The following is a 24,267-nucleotide window of genomic DNA, read 5'->3' as shown; positions in this document are numbered from 1 at the left end:
ATTCTTTTGTACAGGCAAAAGGAAAGAAACCTTTATTTGTACAGTTGATCCTGGAAAATATATGGAGTTTGTATGATGCTGTCTTGAAAAAGTAAGACTGTTGTAAAATTGTTTATCTTTGAGCAGTGTATTTTGCCTCACTTTCCAGTTTAATGAGTCACACTTTGGAAATCTAGAGATAGATGAAGAACAGAGCCTTTACAGACAAGTTGATTACAGAGCTCAGAAACAATTAAAGGGGCACATGTAGCTAAAGTAAAAGATAATGGAGGAAAGGCAGAACAGTAATATTTTATAGAGTACTAAGGTGAAGCGATAAAAGGATGAAAATAAGCATTGATCCTTTATTTTCATAAACACAGATTTTAAAAACAGTAATTGTAGTACAAAAGATACTTGATATGCTTGATATGTAGGATCATCAGTGGGGAATTTGGGAAGTAACTTGCCTGGTACAAGTGGGCGGGGGCGGGGGGGAAGCTGGCTTTTGTTGATTATCTTCTAGGTTATTCTGGGGTTAGCATTTATTTGTAAAACTGTTTTATCAACTAGCATAGTTTGTTGTAGAACATCGGAGAATGGTGCTTCATGAGAAGTTTTAAAGTACATTTGAAAGTCTGAGAGTAGGATCCCCTCAATCATTTTTAGCTTTTATTGAAAAAGTTATGTGGTATGAGAAAAAAATGTATCAAATAATGTCAAATTCATTTGCCCACTACTCATCACTATCTATATGTTCCCCATCTTATGTTTATTATAGGGACAAAGAAAAAATTGATAAAATAGTGACTTCTTTAGGATTAAAAATTGGAGTCCGGGAGGCACGCCATTCAGATCCTAAAGTTCAGATCAATGCCATTTGCAGTCAGTGGCTACCTATCTCCCATGCTGTTCTTTGTATCCTTTATTTTAATGGTTTTTTAATGAAATAGTTTTGATAAAACAAGAAAAAGAAAACTTTTATTTGCAATCAGGTAATTCTTGGGAAATAACAATTTTAATCCAATGTCAAGTCTTTGCTAATCTAGTAGTCTATTGTGAAACTGTAATTAATAGTTTAAAAATTAACATACTAATGCTGTTTAATGTTAATACTGAGTATTCCTTTTTAAAATGATTTTTAGTAAGCATGTAAAAATAAAATTATTTGCACTAAGATTAAATATAAATAGATAATGTGGATGTTAGATTACTGTTTCATTTCAAGGTCAAGGTTAGCCCATCTATCAGCCTCTATTATCATTTATTCCATTGGAGGGAATATTTGATGTGAGACTCCTGTCTGAGTTTTAAAAAGTTCATGAGCTCCTTGAAACCATACTTTAAAATGTGATTCATAAATCAGTGTTGCCTTATAACCCAGGCATTTTCTGTATGGACATACATTGTTACTTTGATAGTGAGTGCATACAATTAATCTGAGCTGTGGCAGTGGCTCACACTTCTGGGTCCTTAACAACAGACTTCAGCTATGGTGTGTCAGAAACTTCCTAGCCCCCTTGATATTACCGCTGAGAGAGTTGAGAAACTCCTGTGCACGGGATCGCAAACGTTCGACTCTCTTCCACTGGAAACTCAAGCACTGAAAGCAGGTGAGGCAGAGATGAACATGTTGGAACATACCAGGTTATTGATTGTTCTCAGTCCAGGCTGCTCTAGAACAATTTGCTCAATGGCAGTTTACAAAATGGACAGTTTGTTAAATGTCCAGTTCCATAAATGAACAGTTTTACAAATGACCATTTCACCAGTTTTATTTCCCTGCTCCCAAAATTTCAGTTGCACTATAACCATTTAGCTCCCCTGGTGGGCAGCCAGGCTCTGAGCCTCTTTCTTCCTGCCCTGATCCCATTTCTTAAATACCTAGCAATGTGTTTCCTAAGCTGTGGCATAACTGTGTTTGCTCTGTCCACAGCTTTACACACAAAATGAGTCCAGAGACTGCTTTTCATTAGATACCCTGGACATACCCATCCCATAAGATAAGTTCCTTTTCTAGGCTCTGTAGGTACAGGGAAATTCATTTGTATATATTCACTGATTCCAATTCTTTTCTTCCCATTCTTTTGAATTATAACTGCGGACCCCTAAACCACTCCACTATTTCATCTGCATTATGTATTTGTGTGTCTTCAGAGATGTCTCTTCTAGACATCACTGTGTGAACCACACTGTATTTCCAGTCACAGCAGAGGCTACACGTAGTACAGATGGTGAAAGACTGGTGTTCCTGTAAACCACACCTCTATAAATAGAGGTAATTTAGCACTGTTATGGGCATATAGCCTCAATGGGTATTTTTCTTGAAGCTTTGTATTTAAATGTAAAGTTCAGGATTTCACATATTTTTTTCTCATTGAAAATCAAATACATTCCTCTTAAAAAAATGTTCATAAATATAAAGCCATAGAGAAGAAAAAGTCAAAGGCCAACAGTGTTCTACTGTTCTTGGGGTCACTATTGATTCATACTTTAAGTCTTTTTTTTTTTTTTTTTTTTTTTGTATTGTGGCTTGAACCCAGGGGTGCTCTACCACTGAGTTGCTTCCTTGGCTCTTTTTATTTTTTCAGTTTGAATCTGAGTCTTACTTATTTGCTCAATCTGTTCTCAAATGTTTTTATCCTCCTGCCTTAGCCTCTTTAGTAGCTGGGATTACAGGCATGTACCACAGACCCAGCTCACTTTGTTAAATCTAATGTCCAGTTCACAGTCTTTATCTGACTAGATCTGTCACTAACGTTTTAGCACAGTTGATCACTCCTTCCTCCTTGGAACTCTTTCTTCCTTGGACTTCTAAGCTTCCACATGCTTCTACTTGATTTCCTTGTCTCCCTTAATCTCTTATCTGGTTCAATCTTAATCACTTTTTCTGGTTCCTCTCCATTTCCCTGACTTTTTAACTGTGGAGTGTCCCAAGCAAGAATCAGTCTTATTACCTCATCTATTTCATCTGCAATCCCTCTCTTGGTGATCCCATCCAGTCTCAAGGCTTTAAGGGAAAATGGTTTCCCACTTCTGTATCTACATGCACATCTCTTATCCGAACTCTAGACTCATATATGCATTTAGCATACTCCCTCTCTCTACTCACCTGTTATACAAAGCATCTCAAACTTAACATATTCCAAACTTGTCTTTTATCTCATCCCCAAACTTGCTGCTCATCTCATTTGGAGGTGCCACCATCGTTTCATTTTCTCAGTCCAAAAACCTTTAGAGTCATCTGTGACTCTTACATGTTTTATCTCACACCCCTGCATCTAGTCTATCAGCAAATCCTGTCAATTCTTCCTTTGAAATATATCCAGAATCTGACTACTTCCCACTATTCTCACTTCTCTCTGTCTGGGCAAAGTAACTATCCTCTCTCACTTGGTTATTGTATTAGCATTCTTAGTAATATCCCTGCTTCTTCCCTTGATTCCCTTTAGTTTTTTCTCTACTGTAGTCAGAGTGATCCTATTAACATGTAGGTTATCATGTCACTCTGTACCTTTAAATCTTTCAAAGATTTTGCTAGCAAGACTTGTGATATGTGTTTAATTTTTACTTCCTATAATTTTTTTTTATTTTTTTCTATTGAATTCTTTGTGTACAAATTACATTAATAGGAGGATGGTTTTTTTTTTTAGTTACTAACGGTTTTGTGCCTCAATATAGGTAAATAAATGTCACTAAGTTGATATGAAATTTGCATTAATGTATTTAAAAAGAATTCACATCTATATAGTATTGAAACTTAATTTATTTCTAAGTGTTTTTGTTATTACCATGATACATTATTTTTGTCCGTTTTATTTTTTTAACTTGTTATTGTGAGGGACTAGAAAAGCTATTCATTTTTATTTATTTTAACAAACCATCTTATTGACTCTTGACCTTTGGTAATATTTCTTAATTCTATCCCTTCTTTACTGACTACAGGGGAACATTAGTTGTGGTTTACAGTGGTCTTCAACCTGACTCCATAGCTTTAATGCTGATGTGAGAGCCTTCCCCGACTCCCACTTTGTCAGTTTTGCTTCTGTTTCTTCATCTCTACCAATTCTGTTGCTCTTTCTCTCCTATTCTTTCCTAGCAGTCTTTCTAAAAAGAATAGTTACCATAGTTGTTAAAAGTTACGTATTTAGATGAAGCTATATTTTAAAATCTGCTTTCTAGAAAAATCTTTTTTTAAAAAATAATGGGAAAAATAGTGACATTTTTGCTTCCTGTTTGTTTAGCTTTTATGAAATGTGGAAGTGAGGACACTGCTCCAGTTATTATCTTTGTTTCCAAAATGTTTGCAGTTGATGCCAAGGCCTTGCCTCAGAATAAGCCAAGGTAAGAATAATGGGGTATGGGCTGGGAAAAGTTTTATATCTGGGGGGGTATTGTTGGGGTGTAATGGGAAGGCACAGATAATGTCTTTCCTTTCCATCTCAGCAATGAAATTGAGTCAGTACTAGGGTATTATAGAGTTTGTGTAGTCATGTATACTTCTGGGGTATCTCTGTAAGAGAAAGCTGTCAAAATCAGATTTGGGGTATTGATTTTATCTGATGTGAATGTGTAGGGTAGTAATAGTAATAGTGACCATAGTTAACTTTCATTGAGTATGTCAGAGAAGATATAATCTAAGCCTGTCTGTCTAATTCTTTCTGCCTCGATGGAGACCAAATGTGTGATCATTTTTGTAATGTTGTATGTGTGCAGAGGTGGCAGATATGGAGATGGATTTCCAGAGTTGGTGACTCTGTCCCTTCTACCTCATCTGTTTTCTGCGTGTATTCCCCTCCTTCCCATCTCTTTTGCCTGCCCCTCTAGTTAGACCCTGATTATATCTCATGGAAACTATTGGTAGTGTTCTCCAAGCAGGTTCCTCTGCCCCAGTCTTGAGTTCTACCAATCCATTTGTCACAATTACTTTAGAAAGAGATATCTAAGACTCAGCCATGAAGATTTAGATCTGCTGCCTAAGAATGGTTAGTGATTCTCATTGCCTTGAGTAGGTTTGCCTAAAAGTATATGATTGGTGATGATTTCAGTGGCACTTAGGAAAACAAGTTTTTATTTAATAATGTATTTTAATATGTATTTGTGTCTTATGTATTTAATATGTATTTGTGTTTGTTGCTTATTTATGTCAAGTGATCTACCTTTTCTTTTTATAAAATGAGATTTTAAGATTTTATGAAGTAAATCTTAATGAAGTAAATGTTAACCTTGCCTATTTAAATAAAATGAAGGGGCTGGGGATGTGGCTCAAGCGGTAGCGCGCTCACCTGGCATGCGTACGGCCTGGATTCGATCCTCAGCACCACATACAAACAAAGATGTTGTGTCTGCCGAAAATTAAAAAATAAATATTAAAATATTTTCTCTTTCTCTCTCTCTCTCTTTTAAAAAAAATGAAATAAGAAGTAAACAACAGGTAGATAGAGCAGAAGTCATGAAGGTAGTTAGTGAACATCTGAAGTTTCAGGATCACCAGCCTATAAAATAAATTTGACCTATCACAACTTGATCCCAACCCATTATAACTAGATTTTCATTTTTATGTCTCTAGTATTATATGGTATTCCCTGAAAAAATTCTGTGTCTTTGCTTATGTGATACCTCCATCTTGGAAGGCCCCTTTTCTTTTGGTAAAATTCTGCTTATCCTTCAAGAGAAAGAAGGGTGGTTTATTTTCTAGTACTTCTGTAGTATTGGAAAGAGGAAGCTTTAGTAATTTTTGTCCTGAGAATAAGTGAAGGAATAGATAAATGAGTAAATGAAGAATGAATGAATGAGTATCGGAATGAAGAAACAAGTAGGTCAGTGAATGGAAAAGCAAGTGAATTGCTAAATGAATAAGTAAATAGTTGAATGAATGAGTGAATGTATAATTTTGTATCTAGGCTATTCTGAGATACTATATTTCAGTGCCATCTACGACAGAAATTTTTTGATATCCTACGAGATAAGGGTTTTTTGGCCATTGGAAGTATCTCAGAGATTCTAATAGACTCCTAGGGAATACTGGAGAATTGGAAAATGTACTCTTGAGACTTAAATACATGTATTTGTATCACTTAAAATTCCTATATGTACTTGCCTTTTGTTTTCTTCCTAAAGAATAATAGTACTATTTTGCTCCTACTAGTAATTACATTTTCTGTGAATATTTTTCTTCAAAACTCTTGTTTTCCAGATTTTAGGATATTTTTGCTAGCGCTGTTAATTATGTTCTATAAGGTTGTTTTACTGATTTTATTTTTTTCATTTATTACTTGACCAACACCAATTTTAATAATTGTTTTGTATAATAATACAGTAACATAACTGAGTAAGGTCATCATCATTATTTTGATTTGTTCTTTCTTCTAGGTTCTTTTTTTTCATGTAATATTACTACTTTTAAAATGTGGGGACATATACCATTTCCATTTCTATTAAATTATATGTACTAAGTCAGGGGCACCAGAATATTATTTTCCTTTAGTGTAGATTAGAATATGTTCAGTGGTGAAATGCACTGAAAGTGAAGCAAGAGATAGGGTGATGTGGTACCTACAAAGATTTAAAGATTTTTCCCCAATTTGATGTCCCTGATTTGATGGAAGACTGTCCTTCACTCACTCCTTACCTGTGTCACTTTTGTTGTAAGTATCTATATATGTGTGGGATTGTTTTAAGATATTTCTCTTCTGTTCTACTGGTCTGTCTCGGAAGCCAAGACCACACTATTTTAATTATTATAGTTTCATCTTCTTAATTTAGTTACTTGCTTACTTTCTTTAATTGCTATTATGTTAATTACTATATCCTCATGATCATTGGTTATTCTTGGCTTTTAGCATTTCTAGGTAAATTTGGGCATCACTTGTCAATCTCATGTGCCCATGTTGGGATTTTGAAAGGGATTGCCATTAATTAGACCTCTAAAAAATTGATATATTTTTACCACTGAAAATTTCAGCCGGTGGATGAGGTATATTCTCCATTTATATAGATCTTCTTTAATTACTTTATAGATTTTTAGCTAGTATCATATCTATAAGTATTGTTAGATATTAGATTTTTGGGGGGCTGCTGGGTATTGAACCCTGGGGCACTCTCACCACTGACCTGCATCCCTGGTCCTTTTTATTTTTTATTTTGAGACAGACAACTTTTACTAAATTGCAGAGGCTTGTGATCCTCCTGTCTTAGCTTCCTGAGTTGCTGGGATTTGGGCATGCACCAGTATACCTGGTTAGATGGTTTTTAATATAATTAAAAATGTATTTTCTTTTTGTGAACTTTCATTTTCTGTTGGTCTGGTTTTTTATATGTAGGTTATAGATGTTTTCTGTACATTGATCTTATATTCAGTTATTCTCTTATTCATTTATTCCTATATTTTATTTACATTCTTTGAATTTTTCCACATGTAATCATTTTAACCACAAGTGATGACAATTTTGTTTCTTTTTTCACTGGCTGGGACCTCCAATGCATCATTTAGAAGTGGTGATAGCAGGCATTCTTATGTCCTTTCCAGTCTTTCAAAGAAAGCCTTCAGTATTTCTCTTCAGATTCTTTGCTCTTCAGATGTGCCAAATTCCTCTCAGCAGAAAAGCAGCAGCAAGGAGGGAGCTCTTTAGTCTTTGCTTCCTCTTTTGAAATCCTGAAATCCTCAGTGCTTTGTTCACTCTTTGATACTGTCAGTCCTCTTCATTTTTTTTTTTCTGTTAATGTATGCATCTTGCCTAGTTGTTTTCAGTGGGAGCACTGGGCAGAAGCCGGAGGTCAGGCATTGCTGGAAACAGAACCTGCCCCTGATAAAGCAGTATTTTACTATTGGTTCATATAACTTATAGGCAGAATTTTGGTCTCTGAAATGAAGACACTCATTTATATGGTTCTAGGAAGTGCCTCTTCTGTACTGTCCACATCTACCCTGGGATTGTGTGGGAATGATTCAAGTAATGGAAAAACATGAAAGATTGTAAATATCACTTCTTGAGAAGATCCTAGCACTCAACAGCATCCCAAGTCTTACCCACCCTCCAATCTTGTAACTAGTGGTGATAATAACACTAATAATTGGCTGCAGCTTATGAAAGCATTATAGTATTCCCATGATGCCATTAATTATGGTATTTACATCTAACAATTCTTCAATGGAAGAAGAATTTGGTGTTTCAGTTTGACTTGTGAGGAAAATAAGGATCCTTAAGAAAAACGGGTAATGTGCTCCAGGTCACATAGCTGCAAGGAAGCTAAAGATGTGTTTGAATCTAGATGTATTTAGCTTTAAGACCTGTGGTCATTCACTTTATTGTGGAGAATCTGCCCCCAGTCATATCTATGGCTTTTCAGTTTTCCACCCCTAAGTCTGCTTTTGCTATTCTGAAGTGTAGTTTAAATGAAATTCTTACAGAATTCTCATAAGGTGATAAGTACCTATTAAGTGACATTCTGGTTGGGAGTTTTCCAGATAGTCCCTATTCCCCTGTCATCCTATGTGTTACTTTTTCTTTCTTTTTGGGAATCAACCTCTAGTAACAAGGTGCTATTGATACTGTTCTTGGAGATCAGGAACGGGTCCTTGTTCCCCTGGTGTTGAATATTAAACACCTGAGAAATGCTGAGGCAAGTGTAGAAAGCAAGTTTTTTTTTGTTGTTGTTGTTGTTTTTGGTTTTTTGGTGGGAGGTGGTGTACTGGCGATTGAACTCATGGGTACTTGGCCACCGAGCCACTTCCCCTGCCCTAGTTTGCATTTTATTTAGATACAGGGTCTCACTGAGTTGCTTAGCACCTCACTTTTCCTGAGGCTGGCTTTGAACTCCAGATCCTCCTGCCTCAGCCTCCAGAGCTGCTGGGATTACAAGGAAAGCAAGTTTTATCAAGAAAGAGACAGGGACAGCTGACTTTTGAAGAGGGCCCAGAGCCATAGAATGGGTGTGTCTTGCTCTTTTATAGACCCCAGAACTCTCCACTTTCTCTTTGCAGGAAGGAACAGGAGCTTTGGGGGGTAATGATTAGCAACTCAAAGTAGGTGTGTGGGTGGGTGGGTGGGTATAGGTGGGTTGTGCATCCCAGAGGTTAGCTGTTAACAAGGCATTATCATTTTTTTTTGATAACCAGCCCTGTTCTTTCTACCTCCTATTATTCATTAACTATACTGACTGCCAGACCTTAGCCCCCTGCCTCAGTTTGCTGAGGACAGGCAGGGCTACAGGCAGATTGCTTTTGGCAAAGAAAGCCTGTGGCAGGCAGGGACTCATTTTAGAGAATTATTCTCTTAACCTTGTAATCCCACCATCCTCACCTATCTATCCCTTTATAGCATCTTCAAACAGATGTCACTTTTCTTTTTTGTCACCTGATCCCCATCATGTCAGCTACCTGGTAAGATGGTGACTTTTGGTATTGACTTCTACCAACCCCTCTACCAACTCTTTCTCTGACATTGTCCTGTTTATCATTACCATAGAGGCCAGAGCATGATCACTGTTAGGGAATTCTGAAGTTCAATAGTTTTGTGTTCTTCCTTCTTTTCCTTTCACCTCCATATTCACCTCCCAACCTAACATTTGAATTTCCAGTCAATATTCTCACCTTTGGTATTCTTCATTTCTAGTTCCTTAAACCCACCCAAATAACCTGCCCGAATAACCCATCACTTGGAGCTATTTCCTTATCAATAGAGCCCTGTTTTCTTAGAAATAAGTTCCTCTTTGTTTTAACAAATACTAGATGTACAGAGGACACTTTTTATAAATCCTCATTGACTTCTGTCTGTTTGCTTGTTCCCCTCTACCACCGCTGCTAGTACATACATAGTGCATGGCACATGGGAGGTTTTAACTGGATGGATGGATAATTACATAGGAAGACAGCAAGTACCTATGCAGTTAATGCTAACTAATGACCATAAGTGCCTATTAATTCCAGATCGTGTCATGAGATTAGGTAGATGAAAATTTAATATATGAGGTGAAAATTATGCTTCTTTATGAATCAGAGTTAAAATTGCACTTGATTAAAATGGTGATTTTTTTATCATCTTAATTCCTTCTAAATGGAAGACAGAGGTTGATGATAATGGGCATAGGGCTTGGAGCCAAGCAGATCTAGATTAGAATCCAGACCTCTCCACTTAATATCTGACTTTGGCTCATATTGCTTAAATTTTCTAATTCTCCATTTTCTCTTAATGTAAAAGGGAATGGAAAGTGTACTTCATTTAATTGTTGAGATATTTGTATGCTGTAACTCATGTGAAGTGATTAGCACAATGTCTGGACTCGAGTTAAGCCTGTTGGAAGAAACTTCTGAGGGCAAGCAAGTGCCTCAGGTATCTCTTCCTCCTGATGCTGTTAATAATGATACTGTGTTATGTGTGGATGTTTTAATTCACACTCCCCAGATATTTTTAAGAGTATTTAGCAAAAATTTAGAAATAAGGATTGTTGTCTGAGGCCTGGTTGAAGGAATTGCTGAAGGGGTTAACCTGGGGAAGAGAAGGGTGAGGGGAAGCGATTGAGCGAGATGATTCCAAGGAAAGGGGAAAGAGAACTGCTCCAGAGGACAGAACAGCATCCATGCCTAGCAATTTTGAGGAAGCAGAATGCATCCTGTGTTTGAAAGACCTTCTAACACTGAGAGCTTCCCATGAAGAGGGGCTTTTCTCCTGTGTTGATAGCCAGTCTTTCCAGTGCCAGCAGTTCTGGTTGCCTGAGTACAACATCTCAACTGGGCCAGCCTCATGGATTAGTCTCTCATGTTTGTATCCTGTTGCACAGCCCTGTAATGGAATGGGTCTGACAAGAAGGGCCAACTCCTAGAACTAAACTCTTCCATTCTGAGAGGCAGCTAGTAGGAAAGGCAGAACTAGAGTCTAGGCTTAGTGGGAAGTCCTGCCTAACTGCAGGTATCTGAAGAGGATAGCAGGGGACCATTAGTGATTTAAGCAGTCATTCCTACTTACCCCATGTGAAGTAAAAAGGTGGAAGAGGTTTTAGGACATTTGACAAGAAGCTCCAAGAGTATGTGGCCAGTTAGAAGACAGATGGGAAGTACCCATGCTGAATGCCTGTCCTGTGGTTTCACAGTGCTTAAGGAGAGAGGAGGGGAGGGTGGCATGTCAAGGGGAGAGATGAGACTAACAGTCTAGTGTTAATTCAGAGATCAGGAAGTAAAGCTGGAATCATAATGTCAAAGGTGAGGGACAATGTGGAACAGAGGCACAAAGTGTTGGGACTAGGCAGAATAGAGCAGCTTTCAGAGGTGGAACATCAAGTTGAGACCAGAGGATTAGCCTGCTATCTCAATGCTCATTCCCAAGAAGAGCGGGAAAGAGGTTCAGATTTTACCAACTTTAGGGCAGAATTGGCTTTCCTCCTATGTTGGGGGTGAGCATGTAGGTGATTCATGAGGACCGCTACATGAAGGGAACCACATCCTGGGGAACAACCACCTACCAAACAGAATGACCATTTTTATTCAACTTCAAATTTACCTTTTGCAAAAGCATTTTGGTATTAAAGCTCTAAGCACTTTCTCTAAGTCCTAATAGGCATGAGAACAATTCTTTTTGGATAAAATAGCTTAATTAACAACACCTTTCAGACTAACCCCCAACAAAAGATATATCTATACCTGCACATTGCCTTTTCTGTTTTGGTATCTCTTGGATCTAACATAATATCTAAGCATTTGAATTTGACCTGTTAGTTCTGCTGAATTGCCAGTATGCAGCCTGGCCTGGAACCCTTCTTTGTGAACTCCAGTTCTATATGAAGATACATGTTTGTACTTAGGAAGAAAGCCTCAATTTCTTACTGAGGCCTTGAGCATGTTTCTCTTTGGGGCATTCCAAGTCTGGGTATCTTTTACTTGTTCCCTTCCTTCTCCCTTTCCTTTCCTCTTCCAGAAGGAATACTGATATCTGAGAAAGGATCCATGTTGCTATGCTTAGCTCCACTTGTGGACTTGGACTTTGGCCTTCCAATTCATAAGCTCATATTAGCTGGAGATGCAGCATTGTTGGAGAGACTGGTGGGCACTTTCTTCCTGTTGCTCGAGCTATAGGAGAACTCGGAGAGGTCTTTAGCCTGAAAGGCACTTGAGACTAATCATTTGATTTAGCCCTGTCTGTACTTGCTGTTTTCCTTCTTGAATGAACCAAGAGGTGCTTGATGTTGCCAGATGATAACCTATTTGTGATGTCCTGTAGACCTCTCACTCAAGAAGAAATTGCTCAAAGACGTGAACGTGCAAGACAGAGGCATGCAGAGAAGCTCGCTGCAGCACAAGGGCAGGCACCTTTGGAGCCCACCCAAGATGCAAGTGCCCTGGAAACAAGCCCACAAAGAGAAGAGCCAAGAGGTATAGCTTACCTAAATAGGCTTTAGTGTTAAGTATTTGATGTTTTGCTTAACATAGGATGCTCATCCTTTAGTACTGAGATTTTAGCTTTAATTATAGTTTTTATCAATATTCTTTTCATTCTTAATGTTTATCTCCTGAAACTGGACCAAATATATTTATTGTTTCCTTTGTTTCAGGCAGATCTTGGATTAAAGAGAGCATTCTTGGCACTTATTACCCTTTGTTCCTGGCAGGTGATGAGCAACAGGTGGAGAGTATGGCCACTAATCCTGTGCCCCAGGAAGGAAGCAACCAAGAGTCTTTTATTGCATTTGCTCGTGTATTCAGCGGTGTAGCTCGAAGAGGAGAGAAAATTTTTGTCTTGGGGCCCAAGTACAGTCCTATTGAGTTTTTGCAAAGGGTAAGAATTGGAAATAAAATATCAGTATATTATTTCAAGGGTCTGATACCTCTTTGGATACCTTAAAAGAAAGGCATACCTGAGTAAATTCTGTATCTCTTCTTCTGTTGCGTTGGTAACATCTGTTATTTATGTCTCATTTCCTAACATTTAGGAAACCACACCAGTATGTGATCCAATTTTTGGGCTTTATTGAATTATAAAGCTTTTCTTTTCAAGGCAAATATCATCTTGTGGCTAGGGACTGAATGGGTAAGAGTACATGTCATGCTGGAGTCAAGAGCTGAGCTTCAAGAAATGTGGAGACCCCAAAAACAGGTTGGCTTAGTTCAAAGGTATTGAGAGTGAGCAGGTAATAGTAGGTGGGTCCCAGAAATCCAGTATAAGTGTCTGTAAGCTGTTAGACAGCTGGCATCTAAAAATGCCTTAACCAGAGAGTGAAAGAGACCACAGACTAGAACTGTTTCAGAACATTTTTGAAATTAAGATACATACATTAAAATGAAGCAGTAAAGGTCATAGGATGACTAAGATATTGAAAGAACAGGTAGCCAGTCAGGATCAGGATCAGCAGGAAGCAGCTTGTCTGTCAGTTAATAACATAAAACATCAGAAACAGAAAGCATGAGCTTCTCTCTGTGCAGGAAGCAGACTGTCTATAGGTAAGCCAGGAAAGGTGAAAGCCAGAGTGGAAGGGAGCTGTGGAAGAAAAGTCTCTGCCCTTAGTTTTTCTTGCCTTAAATCCTTACTCTATCAGTTTTAGCAGTTTAGTCCTTAAGAGATCACAATGTGGTGTGGAGGTTAAGCATTCTTGGCTGGGCTGCAAATGGAGTACATCACTTGGTATCTAAAGGGTTATATTTTATAGGGTTATATTTTATGTAGAAAACCTATTTATGATTATTGTAACATCTTGGCTTGGATATAATTGATCATTTGTTGTTTATCAATAGGGGTCACCATCTGACAATTTCTTTCTTTACTCTCTAAATTGTCCAGTTAAGTAAGAAGTATTAAGTGGAATACTGATTTATTGGGCATTACAGATTTCATGAGCACACCAGTTTACTTTCTGTGCATGGCGTGTCTCTGCTCTTGTGTGGCTAGAGGTTGAAATCAGCTCCTTGTATATCAAATGACTCAGGTAGGAATGATAAAATGAATTCATAGCACAAATGGCTCCTTATTTATAAACAAAGCCACATAAAACCTAATTCCAGTGTACCTTAAAAAAGAAAAACAGCACTGGGGTTGTGGCTTAGCAGTAGAGCGCTTGCCTAGCATTTTCGAGGCCCTGAGTTTGATCCTCAGCACCAAATAAAAATAAATAAATAAAGGTATTGTGTCCAACTACAACTAAAAAATAAATATTTAAAACAAAAAGAAAGAAAAACAAGCAAAATATGTCAGATCTAGCCCAGAAGTAAGTGCTCCCCAGAATTTTAGTACTGTTCGTCTGCTGCTGCATATTATAGATTACAACAAATTTAGCAGCTTGCTACTCTACACATTTTAACATCTCAGAGTTCATGATAGGAGTCTAGGCATGGCTCAGCTGTCTTTTCTCTGAACCCAGAGGTGCTTAACCACTGAGCAACATCCCCATCCCTTTTTATTTATCCCAAAAATCTGTAGTCAGGGTGTTGACCAGGTTATAGGATTGACTGGGGAAGGATCTGTTTCCTGGAACCCGTAGAATGTTGGCAAAACTCATATCTACACTGCAGGCAATGAAGGCCTTGGGGTTTTTACTAACTATTGACTGCCTAGAGGCCACCTTCAGCTTCTTGCCTTAGAGACTTTTCCAACTTGGAGGCTTATTTGAACAAGCCATTGAGTCTCTGGAATGAGTCTGCTAGCAAGACAGTCTTGTATGATGTTACATAGCATGGAGTGGTGTCCTGTCTCCTTTGGAACGTTCCATTAGTTAAAGGCAAGTCTCACAAATCCCACTCACACTTGGGGAGGAGATTACACAAAGACATTAACACCAGGAAGCAAGAACTGTGTGTGTGGGGGCACCTTTAGTCTGCTGGCCACATCGTTCTCTTGATTTTCTTTTCTTTATGGTTTACAACCTACATATGCATTTCTAAATAATACATTGTTATAGTCACATGTTTCTGAACTTTGTACAAATGTTTTCTTAATGTAGTTTTGCTTCTATGACTTGTTTTTTTAACTTAATTGAGAAATTACTCCTTTAATGCCTGTTCTTATAGTTCATTTATTGTTCACTGCTACATAATATTCCATCATATAAGTACATATTTTGTTTATCCATTTTCCTATCACTATATATTTGGGCTTAAGCTGTTTTTGTTTTGGTTTTGGTAAACAAATGATACTTTGAATATTTTTAAACATACCTTCTTATGTATATTTGCAAGCAATTCTAGGGAATACATCTGTAGCGGAATTGCTTAGATATTCTTTGACCTAACAAGATAATTTTAAAATTGTCTCTCCTTTTTTGGGGGATGTGGGGGGGCGGTGCCGGGGATTGAACCCAGAGGTGCTTAACCACTGAGCAACATCCCCATCCCTTTTTATTTTTAATTTTGAGACAGGGTCATGCTAAGTAGCTTAGAGCCTCAGCCTCCCCAGTCACAGGGATTACAGGTGTGTATCACTGTACCTGGATTAAATTGGCTTTCAAAATAGTTCTGATTTATACTCCCAACAGGAGTTACATAGTCATGGAGTGGTGTCCTGGCATGGCTCAATGTTCTACTTGTTCAAATCCTCACCAAAATTTGATATTGTTAGGCTTCTAATTTTTGCCAATCTGATGGCCATGATCTGGTGTTTTATAGTAGATTTAATTTACATTTTCCTTATTATGATTAATTACATCTGTTGGTCATTCATATTTTCTCAGTGTCATTTCCCTGTTTTCTACTGTGCAGCTTTTGAGAAAACACTGGGTTTTAGAAGTCTTTTGTGTATTCTAAATAGTAATTTCTTGTCAGTTTAAGTTTTGCAGATTTCTTCTCCAGTTTGGGACCTGTCTTTTCTTTCTGTTTGTTATCCTTTGACGGACAGAAACTCTTAATTTCAATATAGTTGGATTTATTAGTCACTACCTTCATGAGTTTTGATTTTGTGGCTTGTGTAATAAAATTGGAATTGGAACCATATTGAAGCCACAAAACTTTCTCCTGTATTTCCTTCTAAAATTTAATGTTTTGCTTTTCATATTTAAATGTTGAATCCAGTGTTTGTTTACAGTATGAAGGGATCCAATTTCCTTTGTTTACCAAACGACCAGTTGTTCCAGCATCATTGAATAGACCATTTCTGTCACTGATTTGCTTTGTTCAACTATTCATAAATCGAATTTCACACATACATGGGTCTTTTTTCTGAACTATTAGGTTTTTTGCTTGCTTTTCAAAAATTTTTATTTTTTTCTAACTGTGTCTCTTCAGTGCTCTCCTTATTCCTAAATGTTGTGACATCTAAAAGGCCAAGTCTCTCTCCTTGTTGTTTTTTTTTTTTTTTTTGTGTGTGTGTGTGTGTATGGGTATCTTCTTTATTCTTCTCCTCTCCTCTGTATGAAGTTTATAGTGAGCTTTCAAGTTCCATGAAAAGCTCTGTTGAAACTTGATTGGAATTACTGTGAATTCATTTGGCATGAATCATTGATTTGTAATGTAACATCTTGTCATCCATATATGTTAGGCTTATCTGTTTATTTAGGTCATTTTTAATGTTTCTTATTCAAGTTTTATAGTTTTCTTCATCATGATTTTCAGTCACTTTGTTAGATTTATTTGTAACTATCTTATATTTTCTTGCTATTCTGTAAGTTAACGGTTTTAAAATATGTATAATATTCTGTCTACTGTCAGTCTGTGGAAATACTATTAACTTCTGTTTATTGATCTTATACCTCTGCCTCTGTGCTGTCTTATTAATTATAATTTATCTGTTTTTAAGTGTATGGACAAATTGTGGATAATTTTCTTGCTTTCTATCAATCTTTGTATTTTTTTCTTTCCAACCTGAGTTGTGATTGTATCAGAACTTGCACATTTAGGTGTAGCGTATGTTGGAAAAGACATCATTTTCATGAAGTTTCCAGGTCTTCCTGAATGCATGAGACTATCCTTGCTCTAAGCCTTTATGAACTTATTTTTGTGTACTACGTTTTTTTGTCACTCTAAGCTTGTAATGTTAGTTACCTTTGTATATGTTCTATCTGAGACTTTTTTCCCACTTCTTATAACTAGCAGAGAACCTTGGGCCTGTGAATACCAAAGATGTGTTGGGTTTTGATTTAAAAACTTCCAAGGTGCTTTCATTCATGTGGAGGATGTATCTCTGAAGACTTCACACAACTCAAACCTTGAATCATTTAAAATAGTTTCTCTTTCAGAATAAACATAATATAGGAGAGCTCATAAATCTGTTATTCTTGCAGCATAATTTTGCTGTGTGTGTGTGCTATGTCTTTTCATCAGTGTTCCTAATATTTCACAGCATGCTCTCTTCAAGATTAACAACATAGCATATGATATGGCAATTGTTTAGATTTTCTGTGATACTTTTATTAGTTATTTTCATGTGTTACTAGGCACTAGCCCCAGCCCTTGTTGAATACTTGAAGAACATTATCATAAGATTAAAATAATTTAAATTATTGTAGTAATAATGAGTGTTGAAACAATAGTAGTCACCACCACCAGTGCATGGCATGGTTCGACACAATACCAGCAGCAAGAATGTGCTACCAGTTACAACAGAATTTATGTTCTTAGCCTTGAAGCCTATAATCAAGTGGGAATCTGGGAAGTTTTTTAATATTGGAGAAGTTTTAGTATTTCAAATTTTATGCAATGAAGTGAGACATTTCTTATCATATAATTTCAAATTTGCATGTTTTTGGTTTACATGAAAGGTGATTGTGGTGGCTATACCATATCTTATTGATGAATAGAAAGAATTACAGATGCCAGTTAATTCTTTCATATGCCTCCTAACTTACCTTTGATCATTTTTTTTTAAAATTTTACCTAGGTACCATTAGGCTTCTCAGCCCCACCAGATGACCTCCCCCCAGTCCCTCACATGGCATGCTGTACACTGGAAAACCTGTATCTTCTGATGGGCAGGGAACTGGAAGATCTAGAGGAGGTACCTCCAGGAAATGTGCTAGGTAGGGGGAAACTGTTTTATATGTACGCCTTTTTGAGAAATTATTTAACATGTCACTAAATATTTAGGGAAATTTTTGAAGGAAATAACTGATTTTTTTTTTTTTAGTTTGGTAATTTTTTTTCTGGTGTCTTTAACTTAGTGTCATTTGAATAACCAGCCTATGAATCAGTGGCTTGCTATAACAAACATGCACAATATTATTTGAGTAACCAGCATGTGAATCAGTTGCTTGCTATAACAGACATGTAATAGTCTGTATCCTAAGCTAGGGTTCCATTTATTTGGGTGCAAGAGGGAGAATTTCTACTCAATAAAGTCAGTCTAAATAACTAAAACAGTTCTGGTTCTACAGGTTTGATTTCAAAATTTTGAAAACTGTTCTGATGTAAAGGTCTATTTAAACTCATTGCTTTTTGCCCAGTGTTTTTTTTTTAATCCTCCTTGAGTATAGATTGCTTTATTTATAGTAGTTAGTAGGTATCAATTTTTTCGATAAATATCATTCCTTATTTCCTTTATGTTTATTGCTTGCTTGACTTAAGTCCTTCCTATGTAGAATTTTCTATGTAGCACAACTCTAAAGCCTCGGATTAAGAGATTCCTCTTGGATCATCATTGGACCCCGGGAGTTCTATGGAATGCTGTATCTTATTGTACTTTTATATTCTGAACCCTTATGGTCACCCTCAGCTATAGAGGTATGGATTGGATTACTAATTCTCTTTTAATTTGTAGAGTGAAGGTCTAGGCTATTGGTCCAGAATGGCTGCTGGTTTGTCTGGATTTTGTGAACCTTAATCCAAGAAATTTGCCAAGCATTTTTTCACTCCCCTGTAGAGAAACATTCTTTTCTTTATTTTTAAATTAATTTTTTGGCATGCAACTAGTAAAATTCCCAGCTTCTCAATGTTACCTATTCTTTTCTGCCTCTTGGGAAAATACCACTGAACTTTACAAGTGGTAAAACTATGATTTGGCACAATCAACTTTATCAGAAGGAACAGTGAAAGAAGAATAGAAAGCACCCTGATTCTATTCACAAGCCTTCCTGAGAATTATTGTATTGCTTAGTCTCAGTACCCTTTGTTTCTGACTTACATGGAACATGACATGGAGAATCTCCAACATGATGCTCAAGTGAAATAAAAGAAACTCTGTCAAGTGGATAATTTTTGTTGTATCTCCTCTAATTAAGGCACTGGATTTATGTTTTTTTCCCAAGTTGAGGTTAGGAATGTGGCATAGTTTTTTTTCTTTCTGGTTTTTGGTTATCTAGATACTGTCCAGGATTGAGGTTAAGTGTTCCACTACAGGGATAGAAACCATTTCTCTGTCATCACTCCAGGCAGCATTGGCTCTGCCATCTGCTACAGAGAGACCCACTACCATCTTGTTCATTTCTTCTTAGAGACAATAGTTATATACCTCACTCTCTTATTTATCTTTTAAGAAACTATGGGGTTGTGGCATGAGCTAAGGTGAAGTTGAAGGTGCCTAAACATTTGTTTCCCAAATTCATCAGTATAAGACTAAGCCAGATGGGCAAACCACTTGGGAACAAAGCGGGTTGAGAACGAAAAGCTAGGTTTTATCCTGTAAGACTTGGGATTGTATTTAGCTACAGGTAACTACAAAATGAATGTATAGTCTTAAAATTCACTCAATAGGAAGCCCAAGGATAGACAGTCCAGGGCCCTGTGATGGCTGACCTGTGTAATTGGAGAGCCAGGTTCCTTCTCTCTTCCTGTTACAAACCTCAGCACATGGCTTTTATACCCATGGAAACAAGATGGGTCTTGTGTCTCCAACAGTCATATCCATACTCTTCAGGAGAAGAGGGCACAAGGGTCTAGACCCTTCCACAGGATTAATGTTTTTATTTGAGAAGAAATACCCTCTATAGGACTTCTATATATATTCTCATTTTTGTAATTTTGCATATTGCCACCTCTAATAACTGTAAGGGAGGGCCAAGATTGAGCGTTTGACCCTTATACCCTTTGTAGTTAATATAAGGAATGTTGGGGTTGTAGATGGCTTTCAGATAGCCAGTCCACACTGTCAGCCACATTCCCCCCATGGTCACCTTAGGCCCTTCCATTATTTTGTTTCTTTACATTAATAAGAAAGATAGTCCAATAGAAGGACTGTGAGTGTCACATTGAAGGAGTTAAAACCCAGCTAGCGGCTTTGACTTTCCTTTTGAATTGAGACATACGGTAATTATTTTCCTTCTACTGATCCAGTCCTTAGTGAGCCTCCTATGTATCTAGATAGAAAGTATGAGTGTACCAAACTTCTGGTCATAGTTTTGCAATGAACTGGTTATATGACCTCAGACCAATTGTGCAAACTTGCTGGGTGTCATTCGCATCAGTTTTCCCAGATGATTCAGACAAAGGCAATGGCTGCTAACATTTCTTATGGTAGAAGTAAAATAGCCACATTAAATTTTTTTTCTAAGAATAGTATGTATGGATTCCTAGGGATACGTTTATTATATTTATCATAACTGTTATGTCATTTATCCTAAACTTTAAGGACAAAACATTAAATAAGATTGCATGGAACATATTTTATTGCCAAAGCTATAAAATACTAACAGAACTTTATGAAATACTAACAAAATTGAACTTTAAAATTTCCATTATATTATGGCAGGTTGACATCCCAGTGAGAATGGAATAAGATAAAAATTCTTAGTATTTACATCATAAAAACCTTCCCTGGGTTATGTCAGTATCTCAATGGCTAAAAACAAATGCTAAACTATACTATCTCCAAGGTTCCTTCTGAACATTTAACTTTTCAGGGTTGTGTTTCTTAAATTATTTCAGTAATTAGGATATTTCCTCTTCTGGTGTTCTTTGAAGGAGGAACAAATATTTTGATATAGCTATTTGATTGGACTCATAACCCATTTGAATGGCTCCATCAAAACATCGTGAATTAGTTTCCAGTCTTAGATTCATAGAATAACTTTTTCAGGCAGATTTCACTTGTTCATTGATTAAACATGTAGAATATATGTTAGCAGTAGCAACAGTTTCATAAGCCAGGGTGTTTAATAAAAGCAGCTTTTCAAAGTAAGCAGTAGGACAGGATAAAAGAGGAGGCTGTGGAGTATGGTGTTAAGAGGTGAGAAGTAAAGAGCACAAGAGAAGGCTATCTGGCAGTCAAGGGTAATGAATGCTGGGATTCAAGCCAGCAGGTTGCTAGGGTGAGTTAACTGAGACCCCATCTGTCAGCATAGTTTGTTTGTTTCAGAAGGGTTTATCTTCTCAGGTAAATTTGAAATGGAAAGGATAAGATGGTAGACTTTGGCCAGAATAATCTACATGTTCCAGTTACTTTTGCTGCATAATAAAAATCTAGTGGCTTAAAATAAAGATGATTTTTATTTTTCATACATCTGCAATTTGAAGTTTGGTAGGGACAGCTTGACTTTATTCCAAAGGTATCTCTTGAGATAGCTCAAAGCTTCTGAAGGTTAGAATCTTATGAAGAGTCTTTCACTCAAAGTCTGCAATTGATGCTGGGTTTTGGCAGGGACCTTGGTTGGGAGTGGAATTGAGGCCTTTCCATATGGCTGCTTGGCTTTGTTACAGCATGGTGACTGGGTTTTATGGGTGAACATCCAATCAGGGGAGCCAGGAGGAAGCTATGTCACCTTTTATGACCTAGCCTTCACAGCCTTCAGCTATACTTCTGCCACATTCTGTTTATTAGAAGTGAGTCACTGAGACTGGCCCATATTCAAAGGGAGGGAACTAACTCTACCTTTTGATGTTAAACATGTCCAAGAATTTGTGGACATGTTTTAAAACCACCACACTACTAATCATAGATAATTTTTTATCTCCTTTTGCATTTTAGAAGGTCTATTGCAGAACACATACCATAAATTAAGACAGAGATGTTCATAGTGGTTCTGAACTATCTTTTTTACTTTGTTAACTTAGAGAAAAAGTCAGAATTCCTATTTAATAAGAAAATAGTAGAGTAATATGATTGATACCCATATGTTTTTCATTAGGAATGATATAGTCAGGAAATTTATCAAGTGCAGATGAAAAAATTTTTGTTAGAAAAGGAAATGAAAACATTATATGGCATTCTTGAACAATTCGGCATTATGTATCCAAAGTCTAAAAGAACGTTCTTTTATTGGCACCTGAAAATGCAGATTTCACATTCTAACTCAGCTATAACTCACTTAAAGAACTTAATATGTACTGATAAGTATGGAATAGGTTTTGTGGTCTGGAAATTGTTGATTTAAAGTTTAAAATCATTTAATTCCAACCTGATGTTTGTAAAGTTGGTATAGATGGGACCAGAGAGACCTTACTATGTTTAATACACAATAGCCTTTTGTTCAGTACCATACCAAAAATGTTTCTAAAAATAAATGTTTGCTACAGGCTCTTATTAAAGTGTGAGAGGAAATTGAATTAGAATTCCAAATCTTTAGCCTTTTCGTATACTCTTTTAGATTTCTTTCATATGGTTAAACTTCTAAAAGTTCAGGGGTGTACTCTGAGAGGAAACATGATACTCCTTTTCACAGCATGAAGAAAATAATAAATATTAGTTATCCTTTTTTCTGAACTGGATTTAGTTTTGCCATGGTTGGTTGTTGAGCCATAGGAAGTCAGTGTCAGTAATCACTGTGGATTGAATGAAGTTTGTGTAGATTGAGACAGAATCCTTAGTCATATGGGATAACCTCTGAGTAAGAAACCTTTGAAGGGTTTAACCAAATTTGGTTTAATTTATTTCAAGGGAAGTCTCAGCAATATGTGGCCCTGAAGACTTTGTGGTAATTTTGCAATACTTTAAATTTACTTACTAGAGAATTTCTTTTAAATATATTATTATTAACATGTCCACTTGTGGTGAATCTATTTTATTGATTAAAAGCTAACAGTCACTTGTTAGTTTTAATAGTTGCAACAGATTTTAATGGTTTTCCTTTTACAGATAACAGTGATTTTATTCTTTTATCAAATAATTATGTCATATTTCTTTTTATTTTCATATTGCTTATAAGAATGTGATAAATAATATCTGTAGTAATAGCTATTGATCTGTCTAGTTCCTTCCTGACCTTAATGGCAATGTTCCTAGTGTTTTAGTTTCAGATTAGATGATGTTTATTGATTCTTGATATTTCTTATTTTATCATGCTAGGAAAGTTTTGGGTTTTTTTTGTTTTGTTTTGTTTTTTGTTTTTGGTACTGGGGATTAAACTCGGGCAGTCAACCACTGAGCCACATCCCCAGGCATATTTTATATTTTATTTAGAGACAGGGTCTCACTGAGTTGCTTAGTGCCTTGCCAATTCAAAGGCTGGCTTTGAATTCGTGATCCTCCTGCCTCAGCCCACCCAAGTGGCTGGGATTACAGGTGTGCATAACTGCACCAGGCTTATAAAAGTATTCTTTAAAACAAAAAAAAATTGAGTACATACTGAATTATATTGATATGTTCTCAGACTTTTTCTCCTTGCTATAACTAATATCATGAATTATATTTAATTGCTATAACTAATGTCATGAGTTATATTTCCTGGTTATTATGATGCCATTCCATTCCTAGAGGAAAAACTCCAGCTCTTGATCTATCAAAATGTGAAGCTTTCATCTTTTCCACCCTCTATAGCTGCACTGTTCAATTGTTAGCCACTAGCTATATTCAGTTATTTAAATCTAACTAGATTGAACAGAGATAACATTAATATTTATTTCATCAATTACACTAGTTCATTTCAAACATTCAGTAACTAGTTATGGTTAGTGACAACCATGCTAGATAGGGCAACTCCAAATAAATTTTATGTAGTATGAAAATTGTCTTTTCTTTGAAAGTTTTGAGCAGTTCACTGGTAAAACCAGCTGGGCTAGATACATAAAATGTTCAATTCTTTTAAGCTGGCATACTGTGTGTTTTTTATTTCCAATTCTGTATGCTTGTGTTTTCTTACCTGATTTCTTTATTATAAGTTTGTCTTTTTCATTTTAATGTAGTAGCTCTCATATATGATTAGTATTTTAAGTTTTTTTATTAAAACAATTTTTGGGGATTTAGACGTAGCTCAATACAGGTCCATTTGAAACTACAGATAAACTTATTTGTATAAGTTATCTTTAACTATAGAGATAACCACCCATCCTTGTGTGTGTGTGTGTGTGTGTGTGTGTGTGTGTGTGTGTATGTGTGTGTGTGTGTTTTAATTGTGGTAAAGTACACATAATATAAAATTTATCATCTTAGTCATTTTTAAGCATACAGTTCATTAACATAGTGTTTTTATTTGAAAAAATCTTACTTTCTTGTTTTAATTTAATTCTTTAAG

At 36.4% G+C, this 24,267-nt stretch overlaps 1 protein-coding gene across 8 annotated transcripts in view; it reads left to right on the top strand.

Moving 5' to 3' along the window:
* Window positions 1-24,267, top strand: part of Efl1 (elongation factor like GTPase 1) — a 134,928-nt gene that overhangs the window by 40,262 nt on the left and 70,399 nt on the right. For 6 of the 8 annotated variants that reach the window (XM_078051098.1, XM_021722950.3, XM_021722946.3 and 3 more), the window contains 7 exons: window positions 15-91; window positions 761-897; window positions 1,470-1,592; window positions 4,224-4,323; window positions 12,192-12,343; window positions 12,523-12,746; window positions 17,769-17,907. In XM_078051098.1, coding sequence (XP_077907224.1) covers window positions 15-91; window positions 761-897; window positions 1,470-1,592; window positions 4,224-4,323; window positions 12,192-12,343; window positions 12,523-12,746; window positions 17,769-17,907 — 952 coding nt within the window. The remainder of the gene's footprint in view (window positions 1-14; window positions 92-760; window positions 898-1,469; window positions 1,593-4,223; window positions 4,324-12,191; window positions 12,344-12,522; window positions 12,747-17,768; window positions 17,908-24,267) is intronic. The other 2 variants (XM_005320201.5, XM_021722949.3) reach the window with 1 other exon arrangement.

The sequence above is a fragment of the Ictidomys tridecemlineatus genome, chromosome 5, assembly GCF_052094955.1.
Source record: "Ictidomys tridecemlineatus isolate mIctTri1 chromosome 5, mIctTri1.hap1, whole genome shotgun sequence".
Lineage (NCBI taxonomy): Eukaryota > Metazoa > Chordata > Mammalia > Rodentia > Sciuridae > Ictidomys > Ictidomys tridecemlineatus.
Note: the sequence above shows the minus strand (reverse complement) of the source record. Positions and strands in the feature narration are given on the sequence as shown.